Raw genomic sequence first — 13,102 nt, forward strand, 5'->3', positions numbered from 1 at the left:
GAGTACATTGGGTGGGATCTGATCCCCGAACCTCTACTCCTTCACATCTGTTCTTTCCTGGGCTCTGCGGACAGACTCCGGGTGTGCGCGGTGTGTTTCCGCTGGAGAAACGTAGCCGCCATGACAGCCCGGCTCTGGACGACATTTGACTTCAATCATGACATATTTGGCATGGCGAAGTATGACAGTTATTTCGAGGCGTGCATGAAAATGTACGGCAACCATGTCAGGACACTCAGGGTGAGCACAGCTCCAGCGGTGGCGGTGCAAATCCTACAGTTATGTGCTCAGAACTGTCATGCGTTAGAAGAGGTACGCATCGCCTACGATGTTTCCTTCAGAAGGCGATATGACTACATGGCAGCTGTTGTCCACAACTTGTTTCGCGCAATGGCAAGAGTCAGCACCTTGAGACGAGTGCGCATGCCCGGCTTGGCGGAGTGGGTAGAGACATACCCAAACGCCCAATCAGCGCCTCGGAGAGAAAGTTTTGAACTTCAATGTGCAAATATCACAGCTATAGGTAAGGACTTGACACTGGGCCGCGATTGCAATACGATCGAGATGGACAAGTAATTTATTCAAACTGCAATAGATCTTTTTCACCTTTCCTAAGTTAAGATGCAAAAAGTATCGTGCGCGCGTGCTACTGAGAGAGCTTTAACATTACTTGCTTGGTTGAATTTTCAACTACTAGTATATCTTGCTTATTGAATTTTTGATGTAAAGTTATCATCACTAAACGTCATTTACAAACTGTTTCTTTCCCTGTAAGATCTGCGGCGATTTACCCGTAAGCGGGTCCCCCTGCGGTTCTCCGGCTGTCCGAACCTGACACGCCTCGCCGTCAGTTACCACAACATGGACGAGGAAGGACTGAGGGACTTGTACAAATGTTCGCTGGACAAAATATCAGTGGAGGTGATAATAGGCAAAATGATAGTTGTATAGGAAACATGCACGAGAGGAATTTTATGTTTAATTTTCAATTTTTGTCTCAACTCAGTAAAAATCAAGCAATCTTTAGATACAAAGGAACGCCTTTGGCGTTTTGCAAGCATTGTACGAAATACTAAATAAATGTAAGATAAGAAAACGCAGTATGCATGTATCGTAACTATCCGTAGATAACCAGAGAAACATAGAAATACCGTGATTAGGTTTTAACGGGTGATCGGAGCCGCTTATTCATGCGTCACAAATATACATTCACTAAATATCAATGCAATGCAGTGAGAGCAACAAGTTTCACAATCGTCTTTATACATACTGATAATTTTTCAATCCTCAGGTTGATATCATTGACGAACTGATGGTCACCGCCTGGAGATATCTCAAGCATGCGCACAAGGGGTTACACTGGCACATGATGTTCCCGCGCGACGCCGGCGCGTTCTGGTTCCCGGATGTAGTGGTGAACTCGGTGACGTGTGAAGGAGGGATAGGGATGATGCACGTTCTGTTCATGGTCAACAGGAAACAAATTCCTCTGGAGAAACTCGTAAGATTTCAATTGTATCGACGTCACTACACGGAATCTGATCTTTAAGCACACGTAAACCAAACGTAAACCATACTGTGAAAACGCTTTAACTTTTAAAACCTTTACGTATACTTTGAGGGTGCTAAAGATGGTTTTTCGTACAATGCTTTATTCACATATGATCACACTCGCTCGGCGAAAATCTCACGACACATAATCAATATGATTTCGTTTAACTGTAACCCATATCCGATGGTATCAACATAATCACAAATAAATCTGATCAAATCCAAGAATATTTAAACCTCCTTGGTTTGACTTTGACAACTCTTTTCTGAAGACGTCGTTTAAAACATTTAATTCAAAGCTATTTTCAAACATCAATTGTTTATACACTTTCGTACTATTTCTGACGGCAGGTTTGCCCTGGTAGTGGCAGGAAGAACCCTAAGCTGGAGGGACTACAGAGGAACATGCTGCGGGTACTGTACACGGTACGGCCGTGTGTGCGCCTGCGCTGTCTGTTGTATGGCGATGACATCCTAGTGTCCACGCTACTGGCTGTAGCAGCGATGTACCGTGACTTGGATAAGGTTGGTCACGCTTGCTCCCGTTCAAGAACTTGTTTTGTTGTCAATATAACACAAGCAGATGCCAACGTCACATTCAAGAAACATAATTCTAAACTTAAAACCACTGCGCATAGATAGCGTAGAAAAATAAAATTTTTGCAATGATGTAGAAAACACCAACTGGTAGGGCGTAAAAATGCTAGTCAAAAGAATTCCCAAACGGCACAACTTCATAATGAAATTGAATGTTTACCTACTCGCTCAGGCTTTTTACCACTTTTTAAAAGTTTTAATCTGTCTTAATTCCATCCGAGGCGGGCTTCCAGCAACTTTGACCAATCTTTGCAGTCCGGTGACCATATGGCCACAAGTAATTAGGTCAGCCATCCTGAAGAAAGTCACCACTAGGAAACTGTACATGTCCCTTTGTCCCTAGTTTTCTACGAGCACTGCTCTATTTATATTCCCCTTCCAGTGGGAAGGGGGATATATTGTTTTTGCTTGCCTGTTCTTCTTCTTCTTCTTCTTCTTCTTCTTTCTTCTTCTTCTTCTGCCAAAAACCAAGTAGATGCGCGGTGGTAGCTCTACTAATGGTATTGCAGAAAGTTTTGTTACCTTATGTTACAATGTACGGATGTTATATTTGAGATGTAGGTACCTGTAGAAAATGTGAATACACCTGACAATAAATTATGCTAATGAGTACCTTATTTGCATAATCTATGCATAAACTTGTATTTCCCTTACCATAAAAGCTGTGGATGTCATCTTTGAAATGTAGGTACCTTTAGGAAAGGTGAATGCACCTGGACATAAATTATGGTAATGAGGACCTCATTTGCATAATTTATGCAGAAACGTGTACTTCCGTTACCGTGAAAGCTGCAGATGTCATATTTGAGATGTAGGTACCTTCAGGAAAGGTGAACACACCTGGCCATGAATTATGCTAATGAGGACCTCTTTTGCATAATTTATGCATAAGCTTATATTTCCCTTACCGTAAAAGCTGCGGATGTCATCTTTGAAATGTAGGTACCTTTAGGAAAGGTGAATGCACCTGGACATAAATTATGGTAATGAGGACCTCATTTGCATAATTTATGCAGAAACGTGTACTTCCGTTACCGTGAAAGCTGCAGATGTCATATTTGAGATGTAGGTACCTGAAGGAAAGGTGAACACACCTGGCCAAAAATTATGCTAATGCGGACCTCATTTGCATAATTAATGCATGAACTTGTATATTCCTTACCGTAAAAGCTACGGATGTCATATATGAGATGTAGGTACATTTAGGAAAGGTCAGGAAACCTGGCCATAAATTATGCTAATGAGGACCTCATTTGCATAATTTGTCCATAAACTTGAATTTTCCTTACCGTAAAAGCTATGGATGTCATATTTGAGTTGTAGGTACCTTTAGGAAAGGCGACTACACCTGGCCATAAATTATGCTAATGTGGACCTCATTTGCATAATTTAGGCATAAACTTGTATTTCCCTTACCGTGAAAGCTACGGATGTCATATTTGAGATGTAGGTACCATTAGGAAGGGTCATAAAACCTGGCCAAAAATTATGCTAATGAGGGCCTCGTTTGCATAATTTATGCATATCCCTCACTGTAAAGGCTACGATTGTCATATTTCAGATGTAGGTACCTTTAGGAGAGGTGAACACACCTGTATATAAATTATGCTAATGCCGACCTCCTTTTCATAATTCATGCAGAGACTTCATGGTAATGGGAGGGGAATATCCTGCATTTTCCCGAAAATGTTGCCATTCTAGTTCTTCCAATGTATTCACTAACATGATTGCTATGTTTGAACAGCTCTACATACGAAGAGGCGCTGTTATATTCAGAAAAGACCCAGACATCTCCCAAGTCCCCGGATTTCCAGCGGCCATCTTGAACATGATCCAGACAACGGAAGTCACGTCCATGGACGACCTGGAGCACCAAGTGAGCTGCATTATGGGAAGGCGCTGGCGAACAACTACCGATGGATGCTGGGAAGAGACAGTGCGGGTTGTTGGAGATCCGCTGTGACAAAACCCGAGTATAACGTTTCCCTCTGACTGGAGTGAGGTTAAACAGTTCTGTAGTTGCCATATTATAATTGAGTGGAATGGATACAGCAAAGCAAACAAAACACTGATTTATGATTGACGCAAACTTAACAGCACATTTTTTCAAGTGACCTGGTAAATTTCAAGTGCATAGTTTAGACGCCAGCCTTGTACCAAATGTATCATCTTACCTATATGTAATTCTTGACTTCCTTGATGAGTATTGCAGAACAAACATCTGCTCATAGTTTGTGCACATTACTTGAGATGTAAAACTGTTAAGATCGAACTTTCAGACAAGAAGCAGACAAAAGAACATCACTGAAGGCAGAGTACCAATCTTATGAATATATGAGTTTATTCACTGTAAAACCGACTGGGAAATACCAAAAGAAGCGTACTACTTATGACGGTGCAAATCATACTTGCTCATAACTGACTTGTACATTGGACTTTTACCTACAGTTACATGAAATTATTTGGCAACATCATTCAAAACATGTCCGTCTCAATAGCAATGTAAAACCATTACCTATTCTTTCTACAGCTCTCTACAAGTATAATGCACATATGCAATAATTTGCAAAAGAGGACACTATCTTTCCTTAGGATATGCAAATTCCATAGTGGGATAAGGCTAAAATCGTCCACATATTGCTATTTGACAGTTTACTGCTCAAGGGAAAATCATTAGACAGAATTCAACTAGCCAGACTCCAAACCTGAAACCTTCTCAAAACAACATCCACTTGGTCCTGCTACAAAACCACACTCTCTACATCGGAAAACAGCTCCACACTGCAAATACCAAGAGAACTGCAGCCACAGCAAGTGATTCTCTTGGTGGGAAACAGAAGCAGACTTACAGCAAAGGATAGCTTAACAATTAAGACTGGACACAACTGTTTGTATGGTACTAAAGCTAGTCCAGGTAGACCTTTTGTTTTCGTTGCAAACCTTAACACAAAGCAGTTAGTCTTTCTGACACCTCCATGTTACTTGTGGCATCAATATGCTTGTATGTAAAAGGCCTTATTGTTAACGCATCCTAGCTCATAATAAGACTCATGTTAATGCTTTCATATAAAAACTGGTCTTCCATATATGGCATCAAATGCCAAACGATTATGAGGATTACTGATGGTTGGTTCTAGCCCTGACAGATTTAGCACACTGTACTTCCATCCCATGGTGACTCTCATGGTGAAAGGGCAGCTGTTTCCAGCATTTATCTGATGGGAATAACACACCTAACAACAGCCAGTCATTACGCAGCCTGTAACAGTTAAACATTCGTGTTTACGTGATCTGTGAACATGACAGCAAACATCTGGCTTCACCCCTTAGGTGTTGCCAAAAATGCAAGTTAATACATGTATGTTCACTGAAATAAAATTCTTTGGTCTCATGAAAGAAAGGAATGTTTGTGTAGCTGTGTGGTACAATTCAAGCCTGCATGATTAACTTGAGATACCAATATTGGTCCAGTACCTCTTTACACTTATTCGTTTGTTCTACATATTGGTTAACATTACTGACCTTCAGTCAATGAAAAAAAAAAGAGAAGGAATGATATTATAGCACTTGTTACATCTTTCACTACCTTTCACATATAATGGGGGGAAACTATGGTCATGCTGCAAGTGGCATAACATAGGCAACATGGCAACTACTGCCTACATAAGATAGCACCTAATTTTGTACAAATTTCTTCAGTATCATTGTAAATTTATGTAAGGTGCCCCTCCCTTCCTATTCATCTACATCCGGTATATGTGATTTATATAATAATTCAGTCTACATTAACAAAGTCAAGCTCTTGCTCTAACATCTGTTTTAGCTTCTGATATGGCCAAATACAAGAAAACCAACATGCCTCGGTTGTAAACAACTATATATGCCTATGTGGCACAGGTCGATTTTTACCTCCACTAAAATTTATTGATTCTTTTAACGATTTTGGCTTGTATGTACACTTGCATGTTTAATAATTCTATCGAAGAGTCTGAGAAGCCATGGTAAAAATAAAGGGGAAAAACTGCAAGCAAAATGAGAAGTACAAACATGTCCTTTTAGCGAACATGTACTGCCATGTAATACCTTTCCTTTAATCAAAGTTTTGCCAAGACCCTAAGATGTTTTGTTCTAACTCTAAACAGCCTGACCATGCTTCAGGGCAGTTGGTACGTGTGGGTTGAGGAGTCTGATTGTTGTACAGAAGAAGGGAGGATGTTCCTGGGGTCTCCGCGGGGATGACACGGGCTCCTCACATGCTGCTCAGGTCGCTCAGGGTTTTGTCTAGCTCGTCACTGACACGTTTATATTTCTCCTTCTGCTCGAACAGTTCATCTGGAACGGAATGGTGGAGTGTTATGATCATGTTCACACGTTATGACACACAGGTCAACATGACACACATACACACTGGCTGCACCAAACAACACCACACACAACAGGACACAATAAAGAGCTCTGCCTCCAACGACTTACAAATATGGGGATCTTTACTAAGAATTGAACCAGGATCAATGGGGAGATGGGTGATGAATTAGAAATCAGTTTCCACCTTGAGTTTTTTTTTTTAAATGTGAATCAAAATGACAAGAAAAAACAGCAGAAATATGTATGAAATGTTTGTCTAAAAAAAACACATCCATCTTCAAACCATTCAATGCTCTCTTCCTGGTCCAACCCTAGAAATAATGTACTGGAACAAACTTAAGGAGTTGAAACATTTGTTCTGTTCCATACAGAGACAACATGCAAAAGGACAAAACTACAGACATGATAGTCTAATCCACTAGTCTAATCAATGCACATGTAGAAAATAAACCTTTGGACAAGGCAAGGACAAACCGCCATCAGGACAATACTTCCTTCTTTTCCAGGGCAGTACTCCACATGAGCTTACACATATCAACTTATCCATGGAGAAATGGGTACACAATATCAAGGGCAGTAAGTACATGAAGTTATACTACACAATATGCTAATGACAAAGAGAAATGTGTCATCACCATGCACAATCCCTGGGTATGTTTCAAAACTGAACACTGAAAATCACTAACTTTGGGCATCCTCTGATATGTACATTGTTTGCAAGTCGCAAAACAGATTGTTCAACTGAGATTTAGCTTGTGAAATGCTGCAAATCTGTAATCCTGTAAACAATGTCTGTGTATAAAGTGCAAAATGTGCATTTTGGTGATTGGTCTGGTATTTGTGAACTGTAAGCCTGCCTTGTTGAGGAATACTGCATTGACAGAACTAAGTCCTCATTGCCAAGACTGCTAGTGGAGCGAGCTAGTAACTTTCCTGTCTCTCAGGAAGTTCATCAATTTCAACGACTATGTCATTATATGAAATGTAAATAACCTTCTGCCTACTGCCTCACCCGATACCAACTAGATGCCAAAAGACTACCTCAGCTATACCTCAGGAAATATTACATGTAGCTGTACATTGTGTACTTTATACTGTTCACTGCCTTGTCACATGGAACTGACAGCCCTTGCCACGTAATTTTTCTTGTTCTATTGCTGTATCATCTCTGCCTTTTCAAGAGGATTTTAACAGAACAACCACTTGCACAGCTATCTACCACCGTCACTACAGGGAAAACACCTTCCAACCACGTGACTCTGACCACCCCTGCCTTCAACGTCCTATGGTCCACAGATGTCTCACCCACATCTTCTCATGTGCCCATTCTTGGACCACAAGACTTTGCTGCAGGGGTGTACAAGGTAGCATGCAAAACGAGGACGGAGACCGTATATTGCACATACCCCGTAATAGGTTGAGGTTGAAGGTTGTTGAGTTGCGGCTATTACAGGGCATTGAGATCATTGAGTGTTTGGTCCAGTTCGTCACAAACCATCTTGTGTTTCTCTTTCTCTGTGAAGAGTTGGTCTAAAAGGGAAGGATATACAACGTGGAATGGTCAGAGCTGATGGCTTCCATCCAGAAATAACCCATGCTGTGCCCGGGTGCATTTGTGGTTCTTGTAGCCGATAGAAGCAGCCAAAATCTTCATACAATTTGAGGTGAGAGGAAGCAGTTACGACTGTGGTGGACAGATTTTACCTTTGGAGGACTGAAGGACAGCAGAATCATGCATCTACGTCAACCTAGGGCAGATTTCACCATTGGAAGATTGGAGGACAGAAAAATCATGCATCTAGTTGGACCTATAGGGCCAGGGAGGGTCTATAGTGGTGGTGAAAGCAGTGATTGTGCCGAGGATATTGGCCGAGAGTGAGCTGACAGCTTTGCTGTCTACTAAGAATTCCCTTCTTGCCTTGCATATCATAATGGAATGGAAAACCTATGTCTAGGAATGAGCAGAAAAATCACAGTAGAAGGTATAGTATTATACTGATGCTCTCCAACACATCACACCAATACGGTGTGACATATAGACATCATAATACAGAACTAACTAAATCTATCTATCAATGTTTTGATTTGTTTCTCAGCTTTAAACCACATGGAAGCCACACAAATATACTAAATATATACAGATGATCAAACACTGTTGCTTGATTTGTATAATCAACGACAGTACAAATCAGAACAATGGACTCTTTTTGTGACAGAGATTTTACTCTTCTGCAAGTGTGTGGATTTGGAGCATCGTTTTTCACTACTAGATTGAAAAAACACAGAGCGGAGAAAGCTAAGTGTCATGCTCTTGTTTCTTGTATATCATCAGACTCTTGAGACAAAGTTGTTGATGTGAAAAAGGGATGAAGTATAGAATCGTGCACATCTTGTCTTCTGTAGTATCATCATAGTTGCAAGCAAAAGCATCTCCATACACAAGAAGTCTGTACTACCTAACATGGAGAATGTACACGACAAAGCATTAACTGCACAATGCAAAGCTTGGATCCTGAAAAGATCCTGAAGCTTGGATCTCAAAAGAACATCTGCCAACTGTTCTTTAAGCAATTGAGTAAGCCTTTATCAGAGGGTTTGTAGATTTAGTAAAGGAGACAGAATGGACAAACTTAAAACAGGGTTTGACGACAAAGTCTGGATTTCTATCTATAGAGGTTATGCTATAGAGCATATACTCTTCAGATACACAACACACAAAGATACAGGGTTCTGACTTGACAAATCGACAGACAGGGATAGAACAGTGTGTGCTCTGGATAACTGCCCAAATGAACAGAGCACAGAATTATCTCTCAATTCTTTTTTCTCCCTGTCAAAAGTCAAGACACTCGCTGTTCTTAGCAACTAGCACTGCTCTGTGCACTGGTGAAGTTCATCAGATATGCAAGTATACGCTGTTTGTGTGGCATATTTGATTATCAGATACTAGCTTTCCAAATTTGAAGGTCCCTTCAATTATCAATGACACTTAAATGGTGGGATCATTGTAAGACTCTCGGAGCACACTTTATACATTTCTATATGTTTTATCTGAACAGTCCAGTTGTGTCTGGTCATTCCTACATGTACTTTGTGAAATTTTACAACTGGCTTATTACTAACTGTCATGTTTTCCATATTGACAGTCTGAGCTGGGCTCTTCACATATTCTCTGATACATCCTTTTCATACATTATCTCAGTTGCCACACTCACTGTCACACAGAATTCACACATTCATCCATAACACACAACAACCAAACGTGTGTGTAGATATTTGCATTATCTATGAGCAGATCCACAGCAAACTAAAACAGAAAGGAAAAAGAAGCAAAGAACTTGATGTAACATGATTTATTGTGTACAGTGACAAAAGTGACATTTTCAAGAAAATATTGTTTTAGCATTTACAACGTAACAGAAGAGCAAGAATTGTCTAAAGAACTCGAGGGGTACAGTGGAAGGACAGAGGAGAGATAGCAGAAAATAAAGCATGCCACACTCGTACAACAAATTCTAAACACATCTTATACCAAGTTTGTGTTGTCTTCGAAATAATTTTTTTTTTTTCAAAGGTCTCCCTTCCCCAGTTTTATACGAACTGGTAACAAAAGAGTATCTGTTCCCTTACTAACAGCACTGATGTAAAACTGCAGGAAAGTTTCCTCGGGTGTATTGCCACTCAACGTCCCTACTACAGCTCTTCAAAGGGACCATCGGGAAAAACCTGAGCAGAGTGCCTTGTTTCCAAGACAGCACCTTTTATTGGTGCCCCTGTCTTGCCTATGTAAGTACAATGTTGTGATGTAAGTATAAAGCCTCCCCTTTTTGCCCTCGTGACTGTACCTACATAGACGATGATACTCTGACATTGACACCGCAGTGTGCCTTTGGAAACACGACCGTGGAGCTCCGGGTACTTTCCGATCTTCCCTTCACACTCAAAGCAAGAGAAGCACCTACATAGGGTATCTTAGCTAAAAACAAATTTCTTGGTAGTACTACTTGTGCTTGCACACCTAACTCTGCTGTGCTTACATACAAAGCCCAAGCTTCTTTTTTTTTGGTGTGGACAATGTGTGCAAAGTCGGTTCAATTTGTCGTAAAGCAAACACTTTTTTCAATCTTCTAAAAGGAGATTTCTATGCTGTTGAGAGTGCATAGTCCTGGTCAGATACAACTCGTCAGAAAACAATGATGCAAGGGGGACAAATTGAACCGAATCCGACACACATCGCACCGCTCCTGACACGACACACATGAAGACAAGAAATGGGAGGGGCTGAGAAAAGTTTTACATATTGTGGAGTTCGTTTAATGCTTGGTCCAATTCTTCGCTCACGCCCCTGTATTTCTCCTTTTCTGCGTATAGAGCGTCTGTGGAGGGACACACAGAACACAAGAGATAGACAACCGTGCGAGGTCAGGCCTGTCCACACACAGGTGTGTGGCAGTCCTGAAGAAGTGGACTGCATGCATATACAGGTCAGATGTACATGCATGCACTCCGAGTGGGAGAAAGGGAGAGAATGTACACCGTAAACGAGGCCACAAACATGCTCTGGCTAGGTATGGAATATGCGGTGGTAGGGAAGAGGGTATACAGTAGCCAGGGCTTCAGTAAGTGGACAGCTCGCTTAGTGTTTGATCCAGTTCCTCGCTCACGGTCTTGTACCGCTCTTTTGCATCATACAGCGACTCTGATATGGGAAGAACAAGAATCATCACAGAGGTTGGATGGGCGTCTCTGTGTTAATGACACCCCTTGTTAATCCCCTCCCAGACTACCTCTTTTTGTTGTTTCGGTTTGGTTTGTTTTTCCGGTTGCAAGTGACTGTACACTACGGAGTGCATGGGGATCTACCCCACGGCTCGGCATGCACATGCAGAAAAAGGTTTGGAAGGAGAACGGAGCAGTGCTAAAGTTGGAGGACACACGGCACAACAGGAGTGCCAGACAGTAGGAGGGAAGCACATGAGATGTGCACCAAAGGTAGTACTACCAAGAAAAGGTGCAGAGTGATGGCTCGGGGCTTTTTTACAGGGCTGTGAGGTCATTGAGGGTCTGGTCAAGCTCCTCGGAGATGCCCTTGTATTTGAGCTTCTCAGCATACAATTGATCTGGGATGCAAGAGAAAGAAAGGAGGAGAGAGAAAGACAGGAGGAACAGAGATGAAGACAGGGTATCACAGATAAAGGGAAAGACTAGTGCAGCTACAAGGTAAATGTAAAATGTAACGCTAGACATAGAGGCTACATGATCAGGTACTACAGCATTGTTACAGAAAGCTTTGCCATTTGTTAACCCTTTGCATCTTTTCCCAGCACAATAAAACATGCCTTTTAAGAAAAGCATTTTGTTAACTTTTCAAGATGTTTGCAAAATCGTATAGCTCCTCAACCCTCTCTGCTGATGTCAGCCATAACCAATACAACTTAAGATGTATAAGTGTGACAACATCAGAGAGAAAGTTAACCAAGCTATACAGGCAATGCTGTAGCACTACAGAAAGGTGGCAGCTATATAACGTAGCCAGTAACTACGTCTGAAGAGAGCTGTACTACGAGATGGTAAACCTAAAGAAGTGAAGATGTAAAGGAAATGAATGTAAGTGCGGATGGAAGTGGAAGTGGGCACAGCACCCTCTAGCAGAAAAAGGAAGCATTGCACCCTTGGAGTCCCACCCCGCCCAGCACAGAGAGATACATGAGCTGACAGTTAGCCGCCAGTGGGAGAAGCTTCTTAGAAAGTAGAGAGATCGTTGAGAGTGTGGTCCAACTCTTCGCTGATGCCCTTGAATTTGAGCTTCTCGGCATAGAGTTCGTCTGGTGGAAGGAAGGATAGAGGGGAGGTAGAACAGGGCATGAAGTAAGGGGATGGAATAAGAGAAAGAAACGTGCAAGAAGGGGACAGGCCAGCAAACTTTGGCATGCTGTTAAGATTGGTGTGCATCAAGAGGTGATGACACACCACTGGCATGCTTTTTCTCTGGACTTGGTATTAATGTCACTTAGAATAACCCTCACAGTGCACCTCAAGCAAATACCCAATCCAAATACCAGAGTTATGTAGTTCTGGACACTGTGAGACTCAGTAGTATCTTTCTATTCATTATTCACCATCAAGGCTGTAAATATTTGGTTATAAGGTTTTAACTTATGTGTAGCAGGATATCTTTTAGAAACTATCAGTATTTGTATTAAAATATTCTCTCAATGTGAGCATGCTCATGCACACTGCAAAGAATAAAAAGAAAGAAAGAAGTTCCTCAACATAACAAAAAGTTGGAACGAAAACACATTCTTCACACAAACAGAAACACATGTATAGTCAACCGGAGTAGATATACCACACACATAACATTATACAACACAGCACACCAGATCACAAGTTACAGTTAGGACAAGTTTAAAAGATACATGGTGTTAACAAACTCAGATTTAGTAGTGCTCTCAAACCATGAAGGTTATAGGTGGGGTGAAAAGATGTTGTGTACATGTGGCATGGCTTACGTAGCCTTGGCACTGAGACTGTGTTTCTGTGTATCCTGTGAGAAAACTACTGTGTATCAAAAGGCAGATGTGCAACA

The 13,102-nt window shown here is 41.4% G+C and overlaps 2 protein-coding genes across 31 annotated transcripts in view; one reads left to right on the forward strand and one right to left on the reverse strand.

Annotated features, from left to right (window-relative positions):
• On the forward strand, positions 1 to 5,552 carry LOC136426661 (uncharacterized). The gene is made up of 5 exons (XM_066415393.1): positions 1 to 523; positions 776 to 921; positions 1,292 to 1,501; positions 1,903 to 2,076; positions 3,893 to 5,552. The coding sequence occupies exons 1-5, from the start codon at positions 121 to 123 to the stop codon at positions 4,109 to 4,111; spliced, it is 1,152 nt and encodes a 383-aa protein (XP_066271490.1). The 5' UTR covers positions 1 to 120; the 3' UTR covers positions 4,112 to 5,552.
• LOC136426664 (tropomyosin) overlaps positions 4,465 to 13,102 on the reverse strand; it is a 26,145-nt gene continuing 17,507 nt past the window's right edge. For 16 of the 30 annotated variants that reach the window (XM_066415414.1, XM_066415412.1, XM_066415413.1 and 13 more), the window contains one exon: positions 9,852 to 11,633. In XM_066415414.1, coding sequence (XP_066271511.1) covers positions 11,551 to 11,633 — 83 coding nt within the window. In that variant the 3' untranslated portion in view covers positions 9,852 to 11,550. The other 14 variants (XM_066415415.1, XM_066415403.1, XM_066415427.1 and 11 more) reach the window with 4 other exon arrangements.

Source organism: Branchiostoma lanceolatum, chromosome 2, assembly GCF_035083965.1.
Source record: "Branchiostoma lanceolatum isolate klBraLanc5 chromosome 2, klBraLanc5.hap2, whole genome shotgun sequence".
Classification (NCBI taxonomy): domain Eukaryota; kingdom Metazoa; phylum Chordata; class Leptocardii; order Amphioxiformes; family Branchiostomatidae; genus Branchiostoma; species Branchiostoma lanceolatum.

Coding starts and splice junctions, on each gene's coding strand:
- LOC136426661 (XM_066415393.1), top strand. CDS start 121: ATGACAGCCCGGCTCTGGACGACATTTGACTTCAATCATGACATATTT. Junction 922..1,291: donor TGGACAAAATATCAGTGGAG/GTGATAATAGGC, acceptor TTCAATCCTCAG/GTTGATATCATTGACGAACT. Junction 1,502..1,902: donor AAATTCCTCTGGAGAAACTC/GTAAGATTTCAA, acceptor TTCTGACGGCAG/GTTTGCCCTGGTAGTGGCAG.